The sequence below is a fragment of the Vitis vinifera genome, chromosome 7 (assembly GCF_030704535.1).
Source record: "Vitis vinifera cultivar Pinot Noir 40024 chromosome 7, ASM3070453v1".
In the NCBI taxonomy this organism is placed as follows: Eukaryota; Viridiplantae; Streptophyta; class Magnoliopsida; order Vitales; family Vitaceae; genus Vitis; species Vitis vinifera.
In genome coordinates, this window is record NC_081811.1 from 6,781,517 (window position 1) to 6,808,695 (window position 27,179).

The 27,179-nt window shown below is 33.6% G+C and overlaps 2 protein-coding genes across 2 annotated transcripts; both read left to right on the forward strand.

The window, feature by feature from the left end:
• The first annotated feature begins 5,220 nt into the window (after positions 1-5,220).
• Positions 5,221-11,674, forward strand: LOC100266964 (U-box domain-containing protein 3). Its single transcript, XM_010654073.3, has 5 exons — positions 5,221-5,423; positions 7,663-7,943; positions 8,429-8,545; positions 8,756-10,660; positions 11,218-11,674. Exons 1-5 carry the CDS (start codon positions 5,387-5,389, stop codon positions 11,281-11,283), a joined length of 2,406 nt encoding a protein of 801 aa, XP_010652375.1. The 5' UTR covers positions 5,221-5,386; the 3' UTR covers positions 11,284-11,674.
• Positions 11,675-23,067: 11,393 nt separating this feature from the next.
• LOC100244642 (protein LIGHT-DEPENDENT SHORT HYPOCOTYLS 4) lies at positions 23,068-24,730 on the forward strand. The gene is made up of 2 exons (XM_010654074.3): positions 23,068-24,358; positions 24,517-24,730. Exon 1 carries the CDS (start codon positions 23,734-23,736, stop codon positions 24,283-24,285), a length of 552 nt encoding a protein of 183 aa, XP_010652376.1. The 5' UTR covers positions 23,068-23,733; the 3' UTR covers positions 24,286-24,358; positions 24,517-24,730.
• Positions 24,731-27,179: the final 2,449 nt, after the last annotated feature.

Here is a 27,179-nt window from a genome sequence, read left to right on the forward strand (position 1 = left end):
AAAAAAAGAATTATTTAGCCCATGTGATGAGACCATAGAACAAAAATAAGATTCAAAACCCTTTTAAGTAATGCTTTATGGTTTGGTTGCTAGGCACATTGCTCAAGGGCACAAGTTTGAAGGCCCTTGAACATGTGAAGCAGAAGTTGAAGGGCTCTCAGTGAGGCCACTGCCAGGGAGAATGGAGCAGTGGGGTAGCTAAAAGAGAATGCCATCCATAGAATGCAATGGGGTTACCATTTGGGTATACTATTTCCCTCACCAGCTAGCTAATAACTCATGGTCCTTTACTAGGGTAGGCCCCTCCCTTTGCCACCCTACCCACAGGTCATCTTGGCTTCAAAACTGCCCTACTTCAACCTATACCTTTCATTTGGGATCCCACTTAGATACTGTTTGCCAATCTAGTTACAAATACAGAAACTTTATTTAATTAATATTTCTTTTTAAGACATGTTAGAAAAATAGCTTATTCTAATTTCAAATTCTAGGTTTTCTTTTTTTCTTTTTTATTTTCCTGCCCTAGACCCTTTAACTCAATCCCACTTGAGTGGGTTCTTTTGGAATCACTTCATGTAGGGTTTAGCTCCTTCCTTCCCTTTCATAGATTCCTCAGGCTCTCTTAGATTTTGCAGAGGAATGTGATGGAGACTTATCACTGAATGAATCCCACACAAAAAAAATTTATTATCCTATTCAATAAATTTATATATGTATTTTTCTTCAAAAATAATTTTATCAAATAAATTTTTAAATATCAAAATAATTTTCAAGTCAAAGATACACATATCCTTCTAAAGTAACTCTAGAGAATGTGAATGAAACATAATAATTACATAAGTCACATTCTATAAGTATTATCATGAATCTTTTTGCCCTAATGGTGAAATAAATGGTTAGAATTACAACCCCTTTAGACTAAAAATCTCCATTACAAACTTGAAAATTTGATGTCCCTACATATACCATTTTGGATACCTACACCCATTTGGGTGAAGTATAGATGGTAGGAATCTCAATGCAAACAGAGCCCTCCACCCCCCCTACAAATATAGGAATCTGGCAGACACCCATGAGAAACCTAACTTTAGATTTATATGAAAGCTATGTAACAGAAAATAATGGTGGGGTTTTGATTTTGCCAACCAAACTTCTTTTCAAGTTTGACTACACATTTGTTCAAAGTTGTTAATGTAGATAAGGTTTTGGGATTTTTATTTCATTATATGATGACATTTCATATATAAATATCTTCTATCTTAGACTCGTTTGTTTGACAGTACTTTTACAAAATACTTCTAATATAAAAATATTTTTTTTTAAAAATCAAATATTTGATAAAATCTAAAAAATACTTTTAAAAAATTGAAAAATAATTCACCAAATAGAAACATTATTAAATATATTTTCAATCTCTTTAAGTCATGACTTTCCTCAAGTTTTATTAATTGTGTTTGAGTGATATACCTGTATATAAATTATATATATTAATATGATATAATTAGACCGAAACCCAGCTCATTATGTTTAAGCAAGTTGTATTTGTGTTAGAAAATATTGAAAACGGATAAATTTTATGATTTTTTTTTCTTTTCATAAGGCATCATCAATTTGATACCATCCTATCCCATTGTTCCTCCTGATCTTATCCATTAACCCCAGTGATTGGAAATTGATTAATTTAAGGTCTATTAGAAATGATTTGGTTTTTTTAATTCAAATGATGTGACAAATGGTTAATTTTTTTTTCCTAAACATAATATTAACTTCTAATGATGTCTAATCAATAATAAATAAATTTGTGGAAAAAAAGTGACCTACTTTATTGATGAAAGCATCATATGACCATATAGATTAATTGTGGATTGTTGACTAGTTAAGGTTGGGGAATATTCTTTTAAGTCCTAATCAGTGGTTGATGGTGGGTCAAAGTTGGGTTGAATAATTTTCATTCCTATTATTTATGGAATGGTCCTACGGCATGAATGTTTATTTAAAAACCAAATTAATTACAACATAAATAATTTGATTTTATTATTTTATATTATACTTTGATGATATTTATTTGTACCCGATATCATATATTTGTATCATCTAGATCACAAATTTGATAAATATTCGATCAATGCTTTATAATTTTTTATTTATCACATGGCCTTTTTCCATACCACTAAAAGATATTAAAATGACACTATATTATTTAAGAATAAAAATAAAAATAAAAATATAATTAAAACCATAAAATCCCCAAAATAATTGATAAAGGGAATATCAACAACACCCACAAGAATAATGGATAAGCTTTTGACATGTCTTGTTAGGTTCAAACCACATCATGCATGACTTTGACTCCTAACACACACAAAAGAAAATACATAAAAAAAAAAAAAAAAAAACTTTTAATCACTCAAAGCATAGTTGAAGAAATTGGGCTTTGCCAAAAGTTCTCTACAAGGGGTAAAACTCAAGAGAAATAGAAAAGTGTTTGACTTCTCTTCTTTATCCACTTCCTTTTCAATGGAAATGGGCATTAAGCCCTAAATATTCCAAGAGACAATTAAAAAAACCCTACAATACTTTCCTTTTTTTTATTAAAATTTTTTTTAATCATTTAATTAATTGTGGGGTTAGGTGGGATTCTATCTATGGTATTAATTATGTACCTAAAATGAAGTGTATGTGGCACAAACACTTAAGCCTAAGATAATGTTTTCTATAGAGTTATGATGAGGTGTGGTCATGTTTACTTTTGTGTTAGGAAACAACTATGGTCTTCTCTAGTCACTATCTTATTATTAAATAAGATTTAATGGAATAAATACACCAATGGTTAAAATAAATTTTTAGTGACATTATTTCTTCGACCCGACCCAAAGGAATCCCTTATATATGATGTAAAATGTCTTAAAAAATTGTTGGGAACACCAAACCATCAAAATAAATACTTTGGAATGTTCATCATACTATTATCTCTAGCCCTTATCAAGTTATTAAAACTATTGGATAATTGTTAAAAATATTTAAAAATTATAATAAATCATAAGGTTAAAATTATTGCCCTAAAATGGTTTTTCCCTTTATGTACAAGGTATCAAGTGTGTTCTTTAAAATGATCATTACATATTTTAAGGTATGTCTGACATTTTTTTTTTAAATAGTTATTAATTGTTTTTAAGAATAAAATTTTATTTGAATAGTCAAATATGAAAACCAATTTTTTTTAGCTTATTTTTCATGAAGATATTATATATTAATGTATAATTTAATTTTTTTAAAAGTGTTATTTATCTTTTTGCTTAAAATACTCTTTAAAAACAATTAAAAGTTGCTGGAATTTATTCTAAAAAACAATTTATTTTCAAAACAAATTTTGAATAACTATTTTTATAGAAAATTTGTCAAATATGTTTTATAAGTTTGAAACCCATTTTCTATCTTTAAGAAAAAAAATCTATTTAGGAACTAATTTAATATATATAAAATATATCAAACATGTTTTTTTTAAAGTTAAAAAATTAGGACATGTTTGATAACTGTTTTTGAAAATAATTTTTTATTTTTTATAAAAAAATAAAAAATAAAACACATCTGATAATTTAAAAATAGAAAATAATTTTCTATTATTAAGAATATAAATCATAACATTTTCATAGAACAACTTCTAATTGTTTTCCCATAACTATTTTAAAAAATAATTATATAAATATAGAGAATCATTAAAAATAAAACACCATATATAAAATATTTTAAAAATAAATTTAAAAATATAAAAAAATAGATTAAAAACATTTCAAATTTTCAAACAGACGTTTATTGTACAAAACATTATAAAACTATTTCCAAAATCTATTCTTAAAAATTGTTTTTTCAAATCCTTTTCGAAAACGATCATTCAACCAAACATTATTTTCCCTTTTTAAGAATACAAATTTATTTTTGAGAAAATTATCAAATATACCCTTGACTTCTCAATGAGAGATTTTTTTTGACTTGATAGAAACTTTTCCAATTTCTACCCCAATTATTTTGATAAAGCTATATCATACCACTATATATAAAAAAATAATAATAATTAGAATTCAAAAAGCCCACCAGCAAATAGTGCCAAAATTTTCTTCCAAGTTAGCCAGAAGCCAAATGGACATGATTGTTGTTGGTGGGAATGAATTTAGTCTGAGATGATGGTTGGTGAGTTGTAAAAATGGCAGAAATAAAGGGATATTTAAGTGATTTTAATATCACATTTTCCTCTTCAGAGTTGAGACCCAATCATGGTACTTCTCTGTAATCTTGTTGGATCTTTCATTCTCATCAGTCATCAACCCTCCCTTCACTTAATTAAATCAACCAACCCTTTCTTCACTTAATTAAATCAACCCTTGACTTCCTTTTTCTCTATCAAAAGACTTGTCATATCGTCTTCTCTCTTGCTGAATTATTCTCCCCCCTCCATTATCATATTTATTAATTACTAAAAGGTTAAAACCACTTGATTTAATTTCCAAAATAAATAGAAATAAATGTTTTTTTATTATTTATTTTTATCTTTACCACATGATTTAATAAAATAACTTAAAATTATCACCACTACTTCAATTTGTGAGGTGTGGAATGATACATGTAACCGACTAGCTTTTTGATTGTTATAGTATATAATTTATTCTACAAGTAAATAGTAGGATATTTCATTTTTATAATTAAACATTAGATTAAATTAGATTACATAAAAGATTGAATCGATATCTCCGGAATTTCTGCCATGATTGGGTCATTGGAGATAGGACGATGATATAAATAATAAAAAAAAATTAAAAAAAAATGAAATCATGTATCAATAACAAGATTAAGGTATTGAGCAATATGATGAATTTAAATATAAAATGATGAAACCTACTTTATAAGATTTTGAGAATAACAAAGGTGCACCGACTTCCACTAATTTAGAAAATTGTTTAGTATATAAATTTAAAGAAGATATTTATATTTTTTAAATAATGGTATAAATATTAGGGTGCATGCTTGTATTAGGTAAGCTAGTTATAATAATAACAATTAAAGTAAAAAAAAATAATAAAAAATAATGATTGGAGTAATCTTTTTCTAATTTCCATCAGTCATCTTCTACTTGTCATTATGTCTGTGTTGTTAATTAATTTCACCACAAGCCCCAACAAATCTCCAACTAAAAAGGGACCCACCATTTTAGCTATTTTCTATATTGCCCCAATTTTCTTTTTTTTTGGCCTATGTCTTTCCTCTCTCTCTTCCCTCATGGTGCACTGTAATAAACAAAGCTCTGGGGCATGAGGGTTTTATGCTGATTGTTAAAAGTTCAGTCAGTCCTATCAAAGTTTCATGTTAAAGTTTCTTGCTTTTTGATCCATACATGCCTTCATCTACCATCTTAATCCACATCAAGGGAGGTATGTCGTGATTAAAGCTTATGTTTTTGTGTATGAAGTTTTGATTTTTTTTTCTTTCATGAATTTGTGAATTTTAGGTGTGGTGTTGATGTGGGTATGTGATGAAATGTAGTGGGTTTGCTTTGCTTTTTATGGGTTCAAGATTTGAAGCTTTTCTGGGTTTGTGGTGAATTTGCTGGAAAATGGGTTTCATGATCTTGGAACATGTTTGATCAGATTGTTTTCTCAAATGGGTAGGCTTTACATCATTGCTCTTCTGAAAAAATCGTAGAGAAAATTGCTTTGGATGGATGAACTCGAACAGCTTCTGTTTGGTTGCTGAGAAACGAGCAGAAATGAAAAGAAAAGAAGGGAAAATTTTGTTTCCCATATTTTATGCTGTTTTGATTTCCAAAAGAAGGAAAAAAGAACCCGAAATGCCCACTTAAGTAAATCTTCTTGTATTAGGAACAGCTTATGGAGGTTCTACTTTTCTGTTTTTCTAAGAGTGGATTACTAGGTACTAACATTCAAAATTTGATTTTATTTTTAGTTTCCATGTCTTTCCTCATAAAGAAAAGAAGGAAGTGAAATAGAATGCTATCCACCAAAAAAGGAAAAGGGAGAAGTGAAATGCACCTCCTTTTTTGAAGTCCTAATGGAAGTCTCAACTATTCAGGAATTTTTTTTCCTCCTTTTGTTTTGTTTTTGTTTTTGGCTTCTTAGGATCCATGCCTAAAATTTTTCAAGTCCTTCTTATGTTTAATTTCAGTGGAAGGCTTCCTTTTTGGGAATAATAGCTCAAACTCGAACGATTCCGCCTGAAGCTTGAGTAGCTTATGGCATCTAAGTTCATTTAATCATATTTACACTACACTGATAATGTTTAGAAGAAAGAAAAATCCCTTGTATTGTCTAAATGTCAAGACTTTTAATATAAACATTTCTGGGTCTCAGCATGTAAAATCCCCTGGTAAATGCAATTCCAGGCATGGTTAATTATTTTACATGCTCAGCAGTTGCTCCTGTAGTCATGGATATGTCTGTTGGGGCATATCAAAGAAAAGTGAGATATGTAAATGTTAATTTGACTGTTGGAGCATTTAGTTCCACAGGAACTTCATGTGTCTCTTCTTTTATGTACGTTGGTTTAGCAGAAAGCAATACCAGTGCATGATATTTAGCTGGGGTACTAGTTATACTGGGCAAGACATTCATCCAAATGCTGGATCATTTTCTGGGTTGGGTTCAGCACTGGCAGCCCTTTTTACAATATTGCCGTGGAAAGTAGCCCAAGGGAGAAAATGAAGAGGAGAAAGTTGTAATAGGCACTTCCTCAGGGGAAGAGCCAGCTCGAGGGTGTCAAAAAGTCATAGAGAATGGTGCAGATAATCAGATCCCTGAAATGGTGTCCACAGAGCAATATCTTGGCTTGTGGATGAAGTAGAGGCTTGCTTAGGCTGCAGTGTGCCGCAGAAGGATTTATGGTGGCACAACATCCTTACTTGGAAATAAGAGAATTTTACCTTTTTACAGGAACATCTGCCACAGACATGTGATTCTCAATGCAGCCTTACTGGCTCCACTGGCTCCATATACAACACTTGGTCTCGTATGCTATTTGCATCAGTCTCTAAATTTTTTACTGGACTGTAGAAGCATACCAAATAGCCCATATACTGCTCTGTGGACATTGTTTCAGGGCTCTGATTATCTACACCATTTTATACAACTTTTTGACACACTTGAGCTGGCTCCACCACTGAGGGAGTCCCTGTTACAACTTTCTCCTCTTCAATTTCTCCCTGGGGCTCCTTTCCCCTCTTCTTTAAATTTGATGCACCTTATTCCTACTTTTACCATTGTGTTTCATATTCCTAGCCCAGCAATTGTACCTGATGCACATATTTGAAAGATATGGAATTTTGGTGAGTCTTGAAACAAAATGTGCATTTCAAATGCATGATTTCCCCTTTCTTTTCATTTTTGAAGTGTTTGAGCTACAAGTAAATTCCTGCTGACTCAATTCCCATATTCCTTGAACATCAACAAGATCTACGTCAGTTAACATATAATATTCAATAACTTGTGTGTCTTTGCATCTAAGGATATTTATTGGTTGACATATTTATTCATCTAAGTATTATCAAAACATATTCTTGCCATGAAATCTTGTCGATAATTTCAATTTTAATATTTTATTTTTCAATTTTTTGTATTTTTATATTATTAATTTTTGGGATTTGTTTGATCAAAACAGGTCAGATGGACACTAAGTCTGTACGATGTCTTATTAACAGCATTTCTCGGTTCATCCATCTGGTTTCATGCCAGACACTGAAACCTATGCCCATTCAAAAGGATTGCAGAAATATGGTCGGCTTATTGAAGCTTTTGAAACCGGTGCTTGATGATGTTGTTAATTGCAAAATACCATCAGATGAAATTCTATTTAAAGAATGCGAAGAGTTGGATATGGCTGTTAATGAGGCTAGGGAGTTTGTGGAGAATTGGTGCCCAAAGATGAGCAAGATTTTCAGTGTAAGTGCCCTTCCATTGACTCACTCTTACCCCTGGATCCATTACAGAAACACAAGATATTAAAAAATAGAGAGAGAGAGAATTCTTTGGTTGGATTTTTTTTTGGTAATTTTTCTCTTTCTTTTCTAACAATTGATAATGAAATTCATTTTTTCCTTGAAATGCTTTTCAGCAGTAATAGTGATAATTATGACATCTAGTTTTTGGTTGTGGAACTTTCTTTCTATCCCATGCGTGAGGATCATGGTCTGTGAATCTTATTCAATTGCATAAAATCTGTATTGAAGAAAAAATAAAAATTGGAATTTCCAAACAGGCAAGCAGAAAAAATGTGCTACAAGACCAAGTTTATAGAAGAGAAAGGGAAGAAAGAAAAAGAAAAAAATTTCATGACAATTTATTATCTGGTCTCTTCCTCTGTATTTTTTAAATTTTATAAAACTCCCTATATGTTTCTCTTTTAATTTCTCCTTTGGAATCTACAGGTTCTACAGAGTGAGCAATTGGTGATGAAAATCCAGAGCTCTTCCCTGGAGATTTGTTTTATATTGTGTAGATTGTTACATTCGTCTCCATCTGTGTCAAATTTAACCAGCATTCAGGTGAGTTTGAAGTTGAAGTTCATTTCTTGCTTCCATTGTTTCTATTATGTTGTGATACAGTTCTTAGTGACAAACTCCTTATTCATTTTGTCTTCTATAATTTTTATTTTTATTTATTTATTTTTTTGGTGCTGCCTTTTATTTTGCCATCACTTAGTTGTTTGGTTGGTCAAGCTGAGTGCATGCCTAATCCCCGTATAAATATTTCAGCACTGTATGCAGAAACTTCAACATTTAGAGCAGAAAAGAATATCAGAATACATAGAACAGGCTCTGAGAAGTCAAAGAGATGAGATAATTCCTCATACTCAACAGCTAGCTAAAATTATTGAGTCCCTTAGTTTGACATCAAAGCAGGAATTGCTGAAAGAGAGTGTGGCTGTGGAAAGGGAGAGAATGAATGCCCAAGTCAATAAAACAGCATATGAATTAGACCAAATCAATCAAATTGTGGAACTCGTCTCCCATATTCGTGATTGCATGGTTAGACTTGGGGGATTTGAAGCTATAAATGGTGTCCGAATACCTTCATATTTCCGCTGCCCATTGTCTTTGGAACTCATGATGGATCCTGTGATTGTGGCATCTGGTCAGACCTATGAGAGGTCTTCCATCCAAAAATGGCTCGATCAAGGGTTGATGATTTGCCCAAAAACCCGTCAAACTCTTGCACATGCAAATCTCATCCCCAATTACACTGTGAAAGCTTTGATAGAGAATTGGTGTGAGGAAAACAATATAACACTTTCTGGGACTTCCGAGCATACTAATATAACCCCAGTTCCATCCCCATTGGATCATGTATCTGCTCAAGATGTCATTGGAATGGATAGTTTCCGTTGTTCCATACACAGTAGCAATTGTACATCAAGATCCTCTTTGGAAGTTGGAAATGGAATTGAGAAATTAAAGGTTGATGTCTCCACCAGATTTGGTGGGGAAGAATCCAATGTATGCAAGAGTAGGGAACCTGAAAAGTTGGAGCGACAATCCCCTGAACAGTCATATATTCACAGCAGGACTGAATCAACCTCAAGTGCTGTTTCCAGTATTGATTCCTTACCTACCGCGTCAACTGAATTGTCAAGGATATCCAATAAACAAGAAAATGGGACAGGGCTGTCTGGAGAAATCACATCGGAGTGTCACGCTTCTCCTTCAAATAGAGATTTGGAATTCTCTCCATGGTTTTCTGGAAAACAATTTCATAGCTCCAAAACAAAAGTGGAAATGGTCAGCAATGGAAAATGTGGCCCCCCGAGAATTCTATCCCTTCCATTTTCCGACCCAAAATTTGATGATTTGACCACCTCTTCCCATGTTGAGAAACTGGTTGAAGATCTAAAGAGTCAATCAAATGAATTGCAAACTGTAGCTGCATCGGAATTGAGGCTTCTGGCAAAGCACAACATGGAGAACCGCATTATTATAGGCCGTTGTGGGGCTATTGCACCATTAGTTTTACTTCTATACTCAGAAGTGAAGCAAACCCAAGAGAATGCCGTCACAGCTCTCTTGAATCTATCCATTAATGATGCAAATAAGGTCATTATTGCAGAAGCTGGAGCTATAGAATCTCTTATCCATGTTCTGAAATCAGGAAATGCTGGAGCCAAAGAAAACTCTGCAGCAACTCTGTTTAGCCTGTCTGTTTTAGAAGAATACAAAGCTAAGATTGGATGTTCTGGTGCAGTTAAAGCCTTGGTGGATCTTCTGGGCTCAGGGACTCTCAGAGGGAAGAAAGATGCTGCTACTGCATTGTTTAACCTATCAATATGCCATGAAAATAAGCCTCGTATAATTCAAGCAGGAGCTGTGAAGTATCTTGTTCAATTGATGGAACCTGCTACAGGAATGGTTGACAAGGCTGTTGCTCTTCTTGCAAACCTGTCAATAATTTCAGAGGGACGCTTTGCAATTGTACGGGAAGGGGGCATTCCCTTGTTGGTTGAGCTTGTCGAAACAGGATCAGTGCGAGGAAAGGAAAATGCTGCCTCCATACTATTGCAACTATGCATTAACAGTCCCAAATTTTGTACCCTGGTTCTGCAAGAAGGAGCCATCCCACCCCTTGTTGCCTTATCTCAGTCTGGCACACCGAGAGCCAAGGAGAAGGTATAGAGCCTAATCTTTTTCTTTTCTTCTTTTAGGTACTTTAGCTCTCTAGTTGTTTGCCCATTGATCATGCTGTGCCATGGAGGGTATTGCTGTCATTTCCCTGGGAAAAAAGTGCAAAATCTTAAGTGGTGAATTATGAAAGTAGCACTCCATTTTCAGTGAAATGACAGATGCACCCTGATGTGATTAGCTTTTATTTTCTAACGTAGAGAGATGTGTGCTTTTTGTGCCAGTGTGGCATCTATCATATAATTAACCTTTCAATAACGGATCAATCTACATAGTGGAAAGTTCTTTTGGTGTTTTGGGGGGTGGGTTTGTGTTGATCAAGTGTTTTTCCCGCACCAGAAATAGTAGTACTGGCTGGAGCATTTGGGAGGCAGCTAGAGTTTCTTACCACATCTAGTAGACTAGGAAATCAGAATTTGCATTTGTTCTATTTTTGCTCCCCATCAACAACATATTATGTGTTCAATTTTCTTGAGTAAATTTTGTGAGAGAGTAACCAAGAGACATGCGAGAGATGATGACATATTGAACTGTGTATTACACAGGCACAGCAGCTTCTCAGTCACTTCAGGAACCAGCGAGAAGGGGCTGCAGCGAAGGGAAAATCATGAAAAAGAAAATTTTTGTTGGTTTGCTTCTGCTTTTTTGATATTATACTCCCATGTAAGTTGTTATTGCTCCATATATATACTCTACCACCTCCTCTTCAAATATTCTTTATTTTTCAGTTATATCCATTTGCAAATGTAATCTCACACTTGTATCTAGCGCAAATGAAACGGGACTGTATACTTAGGCTATTTCCCAACCCCTTAGTTGTACCAGGAACATAACTCCAGCCTGATTGGTAACTGAAATCACCACGGTTTTGATGCTCTGAATTGGTTTGGTCATGTTGTCTGGTATTGGGGATATGTTGTATATATAATGCTCTTAGACACTTGTAATCTGCTAGAAAATTTCTGTGTTTTTGTGATTGGGAAGCACAATAGTTTCAGTTTTGATGGTTTTTGTTTGCAGTAATGATGCGTAGGTAGGCATATACCCATGGAACCAATGGAGACTAATGCTTAATGGAATATGAATGCTTAAGCTTGGACTATGATGCTTTATGTGATTGAATCAATATGTTGTGCCCTCGTCTTTTTGGTGGATGTGGGTATATTAGTGGAGCTAGAGTTTTGTGAGGGAGGATTCAAATCATGGGTATCCTTAAGATTGCAATTGCTTCTTCTAAACAGTGGTTTAAGAGCTTGTGACCGGGTTTTCACTGTCCAGATGATTTAGTGCATTTGGTATGTGGGAATAGGAATGGAAATAGGATGAGAACGAAGTGAATCATAGTATCATGTGGAAGAGAGGAATCAAAATCATGGTAAGAGTGAGATTTGGTTTTCATACTAATAAACTTTTGTTTCTCATTCCCGTTCTCTATTCCAACGTTCTGAACATGACCTAAAGGTAAATCTAATCCAACCATGTAATATGTTTACATTGGACTTCCCTAGGTGAGAAAACCCAAGTGAAATTTCCAATTTGGTATGCCCAAGTCCAGTTTTTGAATGTTGGGCTGATGGGCTCCGGGGGATCATTGGACTGAGTTTCATACTGCCCTGGCCCACTCTATTAATACTTGGGCCCATGCCCAATGGACCAGAAAGGCTATTTCAGACAAGCCAAGTTATGTATGGGCCTAATCATTGCATGAAAATCTCAATAGAATGGTGTTGATGGGAAGCCTTCATTTGTATGGCATGGGCTTTTAGGGATGGTCATTCATTTTGTTGTTGTTGAACCAATTTTTCATATTTCAATCTGATAGGGTAGTCTTTTGATTTCCTTTCTTCTTATAAAGAACATGAGAAGTGAAAAAAAAAAAAACAGAAATGAAAAAAATAGGAGAGAGATGGGAAATAATCTATAAGTCTTGATATGATATTTGATATAATGATAATTAGGTTTCATTTGGATTTTGCAGGGAAGGTGATAAAATGAAAAGAAAGATGAAATATGAAACAAAAGATGGAGAGGAAATGTATGAAATTTCCATAAAGGCTTTATATATTTCATCTTTTGTATTTTCCTTGCGATCAAACAATATAAAATGAATTACCATCCTCCTCTCTCTTCCTCAAAGTTTTTATGGTCCGAACATAAAATCGTAATTTCTAATAAAATGATTTCCTTAAGATGAGTAGTGTTAGAGGAAAATCACACTCAAATAAGTAAAAAATACTCTATTTTGAAGACATCTCACACTTGTTTTGTAATTCAAATTTAACCAAAAATTGAATATTAAGCATGAATTATAGTTCATAAATTCGGTATTTCAAGTACTATGAATATCTTATTGGAAGAATGTATGTGTGAAGGTGTTGATATCAATCCCACATTGGAAAGGAAGAAGAATCTTAGTTAGCATACATTCAAACTCATTATCTAAAGTCTCATAGACTTATGGAAAGTTAAGTGAAAGCCTTGCACACCCTTGGTGGGTTTTGTAGTTTTTGTTCTCCGTCAGACTCAACAACTTGAAAATCCATCCCTTCAATGGCACATTCTTCAAAAGATGGCAAGAAAGAGTTTTTTTAGCCATAGATATAATGAACCTTGGGCATGTTTTGATTGACCTCAAACCTAAAGATAATTTTAGGCACTTTGTTAAATGAATTATTTAATGTATGCTAAATTTTAGAAATTTTCAAATGATTGAGGATAGAGAATTTTGAAATGAATTATTTAATGATTCCTTAATTTAGAAATTTCCAAATGATCTACTATACAACTTCCTAATCATTTATGGTAGGGTACCTTTTGGATTTTTAGAAAGATTATAATAATAATATGAAACATGAAAGGAAGCAAATCTCTCTTGAAGATGTCATCATCCACATCCAAATTGAGAAACATAATAGAACATGCAATAAGGCTAGAAAGGTGAGGAGCTATCCTCTTAAGGCAAACCTAGTAGAGGAAAAACTCAAGTTAAACAAATAAAAGTTCTAAAAAACAAAACTCCAAGCTTAAATTCAAGCCCAACTCGATGAATAAGGTCCAAAACCCTACAATAAAGAAGAAGAGAAAACACTTCGTTTATGAAAGCCTAGGCACCACATTGCGTGGTACCACCATGGAAACAAGAGTAAAGGGTCCACCCTTAAGGCTAATTTGGCTTACATAAATGTGATAGATGTTGTAGTCTTCTTTGAGGTGAACATTTGCTAATATAAATGATTATGTAGTAGACTAAGGGGCTACCATGTACATTTGTAGCAATAGAATTGCATTTACCTCCTAGACTATAGTAAGGCAACATGAGGAGTAGGTATCTATGAGCAACTCGAGGCCTTTGCTCATGATTTTGGCAAAGTGAAGACTCTTCTCCAATTGACCTCAAGAAAAGTATTTGCACTCAATGATGTCCTTCACATGCTAAACATTTGTTAGAGTTGTGGTAGTTACTCTACTTAGGAAAGCAAGGGTAAAGATCATGTTTGAGTTAGTCAAAATCATTCTCACAAAGAATGATGTATTTGCTAGGAAGAGATATTGTAATAAACCCCTTTATGTTGAATATGTATGAAATTAATAATAATAATAGTGTTTCTACTTCTACTTGGTCAATTCTTGTGATGTATGTTATGGTAGACTATGACATGTTAACTTTTTGTACATGAAGAAAATGGATGACATTCAATTGATTCTTCCAATGTCTCTAGGAAACCATGAAAAATGTGAATCATTGGTGAAATATAAAATCACTCTATGAAAACACGTAAAACAGTGGCAAGAGAAACAAAACCATAAAGTCTAATTCATACCAACTAAGGAGATCCTTAAAATATAATAACTAGAGGTGATAAAAGATTCCACATAATTTTTGTACATGACTACTCAAGATATACAAAGGTATAACTCTTGAGAAACACAAATAACAATAGAAAGGTTTTCAAAATATAAAATTGAAGTAGAAAACCAATTGAATAAGAAAATTAAAAGACTTAAAACTGATAAGGAAGAAGAATGTAAGTTTAACCCCTTCAACACCTTTTGTGAAGATCACGAGATTACACCATCGTACTATCAAGAGTCTAATGAAGTCAAAGAAAGGAAGAATATGGCCTTAAAAACATGATAAATGTCATGTTAGTAAGTTTAGGAGCAATCTTGAACTTATAGGTGGAAGCTACCTTCTCTCCATGTCCTATTCAAAATGGGATACCATACTAGAAAATCGTAAAACATCATATGAGCTATTGAAATGTTATGCACTCAACATAACATACATACATCAAAGTATGATGGTACCTTACAAAGACTCTCTTTCTTGAACCTAAAAAAAAGAAAGGTAGGTCCTAAAATTTTGATGCATGCGATGTTTATAGGATATGACAAAAATATTGCAACATACAAATTCTTGGTTGTTAAATATGATAATAACCTAGTGAAAGTGAACACTATAGTAAAGAAATGTTGATTCCTTTAAGACTATCTTCCCTATGAAAACTAATAAAGAAGATTAAATTAAAAAATAAATTAGAAATAAATCTAACTAATATTCTAAGATTAGCTTAATAAGAGGCAAATGAGATAGGAAAGAAAAAACTTTGAAAATGATTTCTATACTTTCATGATAGATGTGGACCCTAATTAAGACATATTAAGATAGTATGTCTTCTCCTGATGCACCCTGTTGGAAAGAGGCTACAAATAAAAAATTCAAATCAATTATATCTATTATACTTAGAAACTTGTGGATCTACCTCTTGAAGCAAAGACAATAGGCAATAAATTGATATTTGAAAGGAAATTAAAACTAGAAGCCTCTATAAAAAAGCATGAAGCACAAATGGCTATCAAAGGATATAAATAAAGGAATGAGGTAGATTATGACACTTTTAACCCAATGATCAGATTTCCTCCATTAGAGTATTATTGGCTCTAGCTTCCATTCATAACCTGGTGATATACCAGATGAACATCAAGAAAGCATTTTTAAATGAGGAATTGGAAGAAGAAATTTATATGGATCAACTAAAGTGTTATGTGGTTCTTAAAGAGAAATAAAAGGTGTGTAAGCTAATTAATTCCCTATTTGGATTTAAAAAAACACCTAAATAGTGACAACTAGTTTGATCATGTGTTAGTATCAAATAAAATTTTCACTAATGATGTTGATAAATTTATTTCTAGTAAACTTGGGGATAACATCATCATTTACTTATATATACATGATATGTTAATTCTTGGAACTAGCCTAGAGATCATCTATGAGAACAAAAGATCCCTAGGCTCTAACTTTGACATGAAAGAGCTAGGAAAGGAAAATTGATCATAAGGATCAAGATTAAAATACCTAATGGACTTAAACTTTTGAAGAACATTACATTGAGAAAATACTAAGGAAGTTTGAACACTTAACTATAAGTTTGTGTCAACTCTATTTGATCCCATCTCATAGTTGAAGAAAGAGAACATGGTGTTGCCTAAGATTATTAGTCGCTTGATATACTTAACTAATTATATCAGACTTGACATTACCTATACATTGGATAGATTAAGTCAATACACCCAAAGTCCCAACCAGAAACACTAAAATGCCATTTATAGAATGCTTTGTACTATGATGGATTTTTAAATGTATTTGAAGGATACAATGATGCTAGTTGGATCTTTGATTTAGATGAGATGAAATTCACTAGTGAGTATGTTTTCACCTTCAAAGGATAATCAATATCTTAGAAGTCTTTCAAATAAATTAACTTGTATAACTTAGTATACTATGGAGGCTAAATTTATTGCCTCAAGGAATACAACTTGTGATGCTGAGTGGCTTAAAAACCTCTTGAAAGACATCCTATCATGGAAGAAACCAATATCATATGTGATTATGCATTAATAACCATACTACAATAACCAAGGCTAAGGTTGAGATATTTAATGGAAAGAACAAACAAATACACTTAAGGCTCAACATTGTGTGGTAACTATTTGGGGCAAAGATCATATCTCTAGATTTTGTTAAGTTGGAGTTGATTTGGATAATCTTCTAACTAAACCACTAGGTAAGAAATTAGTGGAAGAAACATCAAGAAAGATATGACTTATTCCTAATACAAAAATCAAGAGTAATGATAATTTAACCTAGAATGGATATCCTAAAAAAGTAGGCTCATATAAGTAATAGCAAGTCACTTATTGACTATGAAATGCTTTATCAACTATTTATACTTGAGAGTCCATCTCTAAGGTATAGATGGACCATATTTTACAATGATTAAGGATGAGTACATGTACACTCTTAGGAAATACCTTTATGGGTGCCATGTATAATTGCATGACATAGTTGATAGATTTCCCTATTTAAGAGTCAAAAATGAGGTTTTTTCATATGACAACTTATGTAGATTTTCTAGAACTTTCATGAATATCTAGTTAAGACACATGACCTATGTGAGCCAAAATGTTATATACAACTCTAAGTTGAAGTATCAATATGGATAACAAGTATTTTTTTTTAATTATTATTATCATAGATAAAAAAAAAAAATCTTGGTTCATAAAAAGGTTAAATTTTTACCAAATTTTTATAACTTAAAACCTACTTATCCTAAGGTTGATTCATAGCCTAAGGGCACAAGTTTTGATCCATTGGATTCCAGTATAGTAATCCCCCATAATCATTTTCCTTCACTATTGCACTTTATGGGGGATTGTTAAGAGAGTAAATGTGTGAATATGTTCCTATCAATCCCACATTCGAAAGAAAAAAGAACCTTATGTGGCATATATTGAAACCCACTATTTAATCTGACATGTGGATAAGTAGAAGCCTACATGCAAGATTCACATTTTTGTCCTTGTCTAGAGTTCCAAATTGTACCATATTTGATGACCAAATTTAATCCTTGATTACCATTACTTGCTTAATGAAAATGGTGCAGGAAATAAAACTTGTCTCGAGGTGCCACATCCGTGGCCAAAGGAATGAAGACGAGTGAGTAAGGGAGAATGCAAAATCTAAGCAAAAGGCCAATATTATTATTCAAATCCTCAAAAAGAGGTAAAGACTGAGATGTTGCCAATAATTTATCACCGACCAATCCTTGCAACACTGCAGAGATTACCCCTAAAAAGACAACACACTTTTAAAAGTTTACAACTCCTGAATTTAATATTACCCATATTTAATCATACATACCAGGCAGTGTTGTCCAATCGCTACAACACTTTAGGTTGGGATTAGGGGTTTAGCTCATGACATTTACCTAAAAAAGAACACAAAAATGTCAAAAAAGGAAAAAGATGCACGTGTTGATTGTACGGAATTTGCTTCATGCATGGCACACGCCACTGATTAAGAAATAGATCAACCACTAATTACTGTTTAAATAATCTAACACCCTACATACCTACGCATATCCCATTTGAAACATCTCCTATTGGTTTTGGAATTTTGCTTCAATTTTTGAGCCCTATGGTAAACTTTTGTGTATTAAAAATAACTTATCAAATGCACCCAGTTAGGGTTAAAGCCTTATATTTGTTTTTGCTTTGGAGAAAGGGAAAAAGTAAAAAAGTGGGAAGGGTTGTTGCCCCCCTTTGCCTGCTGCCCTGGGAAATTGCACAGCAATTCCCTACTGTTGGGACAATCTTTAAAATGTGCTACCCACTTGTATGCACTGGATCACTATTTGCTTTATTTAATTCACTCATTGTATTATATTATTTTTTGAATAATTAACTCATAATGCAGTGCAAAGCATGTTTGCTTTACTTGCAGGCACTGATACTAAAATGGAGTCATTTCATTTTATGGAATGTTACTAAAAGGAGTTCGATACAATGTAACGAATATGGTGAGTATGAGAAAAATATAAAATTTGAAAAATAAATAAAATAAATCTTGACTTGAATTGAAGCCAAAGTGGAAAGTGGAGAATGACGTTTGTCTTTATTTTCACAATGCTTTTAACAAATAATTATTAAAAGCATTGTACAATCTCAACTTTTTTGATACCTTAAACTCATGTCAAGTCTCAATTGGCTCAATCTGGTGAAGGTAGATATGGAAGGAGATGCCATGTTCTTTTGTTCTTTTTACACGTATTAGTCCTAAACTTTTGATTTAGCCCCACTTTCGATATAAAGTAAGAAAAATATAAATCATTATTCTTCGAACTCATATCAAAAGGGTGAAGTTCTATATTTTTATGCTTACCATTCCTTTCACACAATTAATGATTAATAAATGTCATGTATGTTATTAGTACAAGCAAATACAAATTAGTCCCAAGTTAATCATATATTTTATTTCTTTTTTTTACCATAAGTAATATGAAAAAATGTGATAGATTTGATTAGTACTTTGCTTAAAAATAATAACATTATTTATAATTTTTAAAATAAAAGTAAATGTATGTATCTATCATGTCTTATCATAGAGCACATATAGTAGAGTTTGATTAGAAAAAAAAGTTGAACTTTACTAAATTGATAGGACATTAGCTAATTTCACTAAGAAAGTGGAGAATGTCTCCATCAATACATTTCAATTGAAGTATTTGTCCAAAGCTTTACCCCATTTATACATGTGTACATGAATGTATCTGAATAACTAAAGTCAAAATTAATGGTTTATAATAAATCTATGTTAGATTCTCAACTAGAAGTTGAAGTCACACCATCAATTTTTTTTCCTTGACAAGGACTAAACCAACTCAATGTAACAAGTGAAATTGTCAATTTTTATGCAATATTTCAAACATTATCGGCTTGAGGGGTTGAAGGAGGTGGGTCCCCAACTACTTGATTGCATTGTAAAACTCTACCTTTGGATTAATAGGTGTGGAGTGTATAGGCTATAGGAATAGGGTTATCTCCATAATAAAAACACAACTATATTGGACCCAACTAGATCCCACCATTCATTTCTCTATCAATATTCTCCCTGAGTGCTTATTACAATAATTGAAATTTTGGCCCCTCTCTATCAAGTTGCTAAAAATAAATCACCATACATTCAATGACAATTAACAATAGATACTGCCTTATATGTAGGGTAAGTGATGCTATACTTCATTGCACATTTTTTTCACCTGCAAGCTCCACAACCCAAAGTGGAACTCTTTCTCATCAATGCTAGATTTCTTATTGACAAGAAAATTAAGTAGTGTATCTTTTGAATTGTCTATTCAACTTGCCTTTTCATAGAAGTAAATACTGTCAATTTTGTATAAAATAAAAACATTTATGTTCAAAACTTAAAAGTCTTGATAAGTAGCCATCCATTCACTGTGAGAGAAATTGTGAAGAAAGGCTATTGATGTAGTGCATTTTTTGGTTAAGGTACAAAATAAAGTGGCGGGTCTAGGCCATGAACTTTATACTTAGTTTTTTATAGCCAAAAACCTGTTCCAAAATATGAAGCATTCAAAAATATTAATATACTTGAGCACCTCGATATTCAATAAAACCTAACAAACTAACGATAATATATGGGGTGGAATATTCTTTGGTTTTTTTTTTTTTTTTTTCTTTTCTCTTGGCTTGCATGATGATCATCACCTTCTTACAAGGCTGAGACCAAAGTTGATTCTTTTTTCCTTTTATTTATTTTTTTGGTTAGAGAGCAAAAGTCCTAGCAAGGCACTGGGTGCAGTGACTTGAGAATATAGTGAATGGGGTTGATTTCCCAAGCATAGACATTTATGGGATTTGAAACTGTACACTTCAGGAAGCGACCAAGCATTTCTCTTGATTACATGACCAATCACATTATAAAAATAACACATGCAATTGATTTTGTGGTTTTCAAATTGACACATCTTTCCTTTTTTGGTGGGAGAGAGAGCTAATGACTAACATTGATGATGGGGTTTGAAGCTATGAAAGGGTTGGATTTGTGATGAGAGAGAGATTGTCTGGCACTGGTAGGGTTATTACAGATATTAAAAGGTAGGGCTTAATTGCTTTGTAATAAAAATGAAAGTGATTTTTTTTTTTCAAAACACAATTTTTGGAAAATGCATCATTTATTTTTTAAAAATAAAAAAAATTATTTATATCACCGCCATTTGATCACTTTCTCTCCACTCTATAATATAGTACAAAGGTGAATCAAATCTAGACAATTAACATTCATATATGTTTTTTTTTTCTTTTCATTTGACTTTTTTTGTACTTCATATCTACACCATGTGAAAAAGGATAATGAATAAAGGTAAGATAATATCATTTCTTAAGGTTGAAATTAAAGATGTTCATTGTTTTCATTTTAGAGAATGAAATATTTTTATTTCTATATATAAACACCCACACCCTTAATTTCTCCACTTAAAAATGAGGAATGCTCATAGGGGTCTCTTCATTCTTCCTTATTATTTTCACAACCTTTTTCTTTTAATCTCAATATCTTTTGTTGGTATAAAAATAGTAATTGTCAGTCGGACTATATTTGAGCTTGATTTCTACTCATCATTGCTACTTGGTGCTGCACATGAGACCCTCCAATTGACCATTGGGCATGGGCTACTTTTGAATACTTAAGATACAGGAGTTGCATGTATACAGGCATGGAAGGATGTTGACTTGTCCCTAGCTATGTATCTGGTGAAGAAGAAGCTTAACCTTTAGTTTTCTTGCAACCATACATGTTGGATTATCTAACCTCTAGGTGCATTTATTAGTTAATTAATTTGCTTACATTTAGATTAGCTGTCAACATGCATTAATGATACAATCTTTTATGAGTAGTCATGATTAATTATGAAATTTAATTGAATTTTTCACATTGAGGTTAAGTTCAAAATATGGTATAGAAACATAGCCATTGACCCCACCTCCAAGCAAGTAAATTAAATACATCAGATATAGTACAACAAATCACAAAGAGATATCATGATTTGCATTCAATTTAGTCTACTATTTCAGTCTGGCACGATTCAAATGGGCCATGAAGAAATGAAATTTGTTAATAAATGCTTAGTATGTTAAGCGACCCTTTTGGAAGTTTATATAGAGGATAGGATAGGTTTGATTTAGAATTTCAGTAGACCTAATAATTTAGTGACTTTTAAAAAAAAAAAAAGATCTTATTATATTTCTCTTATGGGCATTTTGGAAAATATATTTCTTCAAGCTTTCTTTCTTTCTTTCTTTTTTTTTTTCTCCCTCTCAATGATCCTTGCTTTACTGTTGTCTGGAGATTCCCTGGATGCTTTCACTGTGAGACACTCTTTTGCAGTGCCAGATGCACTCATTCTAATAATTACTGTGTCCATAAGGAGGGAAATTCACTGTATATATAAGAACTAAGCTGGGCTGGCTTCAATTTTTCATGTGTCCAATCGAATAAGCAACCATGCCTCTCCCAAATAGGCCTCTATTGAGTGATTAAGAAAAATGGAATAAGTACTAAAACATGTGAAAATTGGTCTAGAAAAGTCATAGGTGGGTCTCTTGGGGCCATAGAATTGAAAAAAAAAAAAAAAAAAGCCTCAATAAGCCAAAGACTTGGAGCTGTTTTAATTATAGCAAGCACTGTTACAAGCTTTTTTTCGTCCTCCAAATGAATCAGGCAAAGGGGTTCTTCAACTTCAGTCCCTAGAGATTAGGTAATGGAGGTCAACCATGTAAATTTAAATTTGATTGAACACCAAATGATAGCAATGGCTAGCTAAGTTGTAAAGTGTAGACATGATTCATTGGCTAATGGGTGTTGAAAAATGAAAATGGATTATCTTTCATCATTGAAAGTGAAGGGTAGGGGTTAGGAGGATTTCACAATCAAAAGATAATGACTTACAAAAGGTGGAAAATTTAATTTAACCAGAGATAATTGAATGAAAAGAAGTAAAATCAAATCTGGCAAGCAACAATGGGGAACATGAGATCAAGAGGATACTGCTTGTAATTAAAATTCAGTCATCCATCTCTTGTGTTGAAGTATTTGGGACTAATATTTAATTCAGGTCTTATGGTCCAGTGTTCATGCAATATTGTCTTCAATATTAATCTACTCCTATATTTCAGTGTGGATGTCTTGGTAACTGTTTCAATTATTTTAGCTTCCATACAAATAATTTTTTTTTTCTTTTTTTTTTCTAAGGTGGGAAAATTAACCCAATTGAACTTGTTATTGGTTAAGAATAGATCATGTACACACCTGTTTGCTGCATCAACCAAAGTAGAGTATAATGGGTGATAATTTCAAGCCAGGTAGGGGTGGGATGGGGCCAAATTCAAGTCTGAGAGAAAGGAAAATTGGAATAAGGCTAGTTTGGTCAGTGAGTAAAGAAGTGTCATTCAGCACAACATGGACAAGATTATGTTATTCCCTTGAATTTTACCCCTCAAAACTTTTTTGTCTCCATCTCAACTCACTGTCTCTTTTCCCATTTCCACAGAAGCCCAAACCCCCCGGTTTCTACAACTCTCTCTCTCTCTCCAATAAGAATATTATTAATCCATTGATAAGAGTGGAGTTGCTCCACCCTTTTTAGGAAAAAAACCAATCCCCTAACATTTTCAGATAACAAAACTGGTGAATCTACCAGTAGAACCACAGACCATCAGGGTTTCTAGTTTTGCTCAAACAAAGAAACTCCAACTTCAAAGAGGAGTACTACTGCTCTAGTCCTCTCACTCTCCCATCAATCTCTTCATCCATCCCCCCAACATCCATAATATCATTCATATTTATATATCTATCTACCTATATATACCAGCTCTAAACCTTATTTGCTACTTCATTCTCTTTCTATGTGTTACTCATCTCATGTGATAGCTCCCATCAACCATAAAACACCTGAAGCCACTGGAAGTGTTATAATACGAAGCATAGATGCATTGATCTCTCTTTGATCACTCGTCTTCTTCTTTTTCTTTTTTCTTCTTCTTCTGTTTTAATCATCCCAAGGAAGGAAAGGAAACCCTAGCTAGAGGAAGAAAGTAGGAGAAGAAGTAGATAACAAAAATCACAGTGTCACCACCACAATCAGAAACAAAAAGATTACATATCCCTTAGTGTGAGATCGAAGGTGAAAGAAGGAGATCAATCCATGGATTCAATTCCAGAAATGGACAGCTCCAACTCTGAGAATACCAGCATCAACACAAGCAGCAACAGCTCAGCTGCGACCTCCTCCTCTTCCGCTTCCACCACTCCCAGCCGCTACGAGAACCAGAAGCGCCGAGACTGGAACACCTTCGGCCAATACTTGAAAAACCACAGGCCACCGCTGTCGCTGTCGCGCTGCAGCGGAGCTCATGTCCTGGAATTCCTCCGCTACCTGGACCAATTCGGCAAGACCAAAGTCCACACCCCAATTTGCCCTTTCTACGGCCACCCAAACCCTCCTGCGCCTTGCCCGTGCCCTCTCCGCCAGGCCTGGGGAAGCCTGGATGCTCTCATCGGACGCCTCCGCGCCGCCTTCGAAGAGAATGGAGGGAAGCCTGAAGCAAACCCATTTGGGGCAAGGGCTGTGAGGCTCTATCTCCGAGAGGTTCGCGATTTGCAGTCCAAAGCGAGGGGGATCAGCTACGAGAAGAAGAAGCGGAAGCGCCTTCCGCAGCAGATGCCACCACAGCTGCCTCCTCCAGGAGCCAGTTAATGGTAGAATTACTAAAGGACAAAGCAGTGCACCAGATCTCCAAACAAGCCTCTTAGTGGCCTAATCCATATGGGTACCTCCCTTTATCATTCTCATTCTCAGAAAAAAGGATATTGCGATTTCTAAGTAGTATTAATTAATCTAGGGTTAGTTATTTTTCCAAGTGCTAGCCATCTACTAGCTATGATCAAGCTGTTCGACTCTCTTTGTGTTTTTTGTTTGTTTCCACAGAAACAATGCTTAGATCTGGGGCTACCTAGATGATGAATCTGCTTTTGATGCAAACAGTAATGGTATTAGTAGCAGTAGTCGAATAGTAGTACTGAGAGTACTTGGAGTAGGAGTTAATGTACTTGTCTTTTTATGCTCTATGTGGAACTGAGCAATTCAATTGCTCATACATGTGTACTTGAGAATTCATGTATGCCATGCAGTAGATTTTGCAGATCATGTGTTCAAATTCATCATCTCTCTTTCACCATTTCTTTTCTCTCTTCCATTTGCTTTAATGGGGGTATATATACCCAATTCAACTCTTAGTTGGTAAAGCCTTTGAAAGGCCTTTTTACAAAGGATATATCATATGTCAGATATGTCTAGCACTACATATACATACCACCTGTTTATTTTGGTTGTGTTTCAGATGGTGGTCAGTTCTTCATTTTTTTTTCTCTTTGCGGATCTTTCTCTCTGACTCTCCTTTCCTTTCCTCCCCTTCTGCTTGCTCACTTTAGCTGCTTTACTGTCTGAGAATTGAATTGGTATATATGGCTTTGTTTTGTGTTAAGGAAGAACAGCAGGTCCTTTATGGGCACTGTTTTTAGGGTAATAATTTTGAGCTTTTGCAAATCAAATCTTCATAATTGGGCCATCAATATCTGGTCAATTAATTAATGGTTATTGGTGCTGTCATTTCATTTGAAGGGAAAAGATAATGAAAATGGCAGACACCTATGGGTTGGCAATTAATTCTTGGAAACTACAAGATAGATCTCGTGTTGAAAACTCAAACCCAGATTTTACCTGGACGGTTTCATCTTCTTTTTCCATATTTTGTCAAATCAGAATCAGATGTTCCCAAAAGAGGAGAGCATTCAGGAGGTGAAGTCACTCTCACATGAGCCTTGGAACAGTGGAATCTTGTTTGGTTTCCAATCAAAGACAATTTAGATATGTATGAAATTAGGGGAAAAGACAGGACCCAGATTCAAAACTACCCATTATAGGTGCTAATGAGAACACATGTATGTTTTCTAACACATAGGTTTCGTGGGAGTAGCAAAAGAAGTAATGGCAGTGTAGATTTTCTAGGGGGCTTGTTTCTCAATAAATCTCGCCGACAACTGTCTATGATTGGCTCATGTTTTTGGGTTTCCTGATTATTGTTTGGCTTAAAGGCAAATTTTGCACAATTTATCGCTCTATGCTTGAAGAGAAAAGTGCTCATTTTATGTGCATTTGGCCTTGATGAGAAAAAAATAATAATGTTATGGAGGAAGATGCTATAGGAACCATCTTTTCCTCTAGTGGGGTATGAAACTACCACTTGACAAATAAAGGATCTATTCGCAGCATTCATCATTTAGGTTTATTTTAGGCTATGCTTGAAAATATTTGAAATTTGGTGAAGGGTCCCTTTTGGGTAGAAAAACAAGCAAGAGTTGATCTCAGCATTTCCTTCCTGACGTCATGAAATATGTACGAATATAACATTAACAACTCTCAAGTGATAGGCTGATAGTGCTTATAGACACTACACAAAATCTAATGATAAAGAGTCTATCATTTATCAGGGTTGTCTTGATATGGCAAAAGCCTATGTTTGAGTTATCAGCAGGAAGCCATTCCTTCAGAATGATCACTTGCCCCATCAAAAGTAGATTGAAACTGTACGTTCTTTTATTAGCCTCGGTTGTTTCTTGGTTCTGTTACTTGATAGATCTTAATTTCAAATTCATGTATTTGGCTATTCGGTTTCCAAGGTAACTAATAGGAAAGTGAGCTAGAACACTTAAAAGTGATTTGATCCAAAAATTTATAGATAGACTTAATGAGTTCAGTTTCTACCATTTGCAGATGTTAATCCTCTCGAGTTCTCAAGTGTATAGGAAATTTCCTAGACTTCTTCTAAATAAAGTTCTCTTACTTTTCTTTGATTTCATTACTTCTCTGGTGATGTTGCTTGTACAGTCCTTAGTTTGATGGATAATCCATTGATTGATAACCAGAGAAAGGTAATTGCTCCTTGGGATCTCTTGTAATATCTACCCTTTATGATTTTTATTTTTGAGAAATTAATTGTCTGTTACTCCATGGAATGGCAATAATTAAGATTGAAACCTAAATATTTCTATAATGCATGCAGTTGCCATTCCATTTTGTTCTCTCCTTTACCAGCTAGTGACTTGATCATCCTTTGTGACAATCAAAGAAAAGAACCTTCTTCTATGGTAAACATCCTCTACTTCTCTTTCTCCTTCTGATAGGCGTTACCAGCCACTAAAAAATAAGCAGAAACATACCCGAAAAATCTTCATGGAAGATGTAATTAAGCAAAGGTTTTGCTTCTGTTTGCAAATTCGTACGGTGGAGAGACGACTAATAGAAACTTGTTCATACAAATTTTCACTCTAAACAAAAGAGATTGGTGTGGACAAGAATGCTCTACAAATTTGAACTTTTCCCCTTTTTAGCAGGGTGAATGCCAAAAATTATAGTTGAAGTATATAGTTATAAGTGTTCATTAATAACATTGGCATTGGCCCAAGATGCTCTTCTTAGGTATTTTGTTCATGACCAAAATGCTCCTATTTGTTCTACCATCAATGCATATTGATCATTGATTCTCTTTACATACCACATATATACATACACATAGACTCAATATATACTTC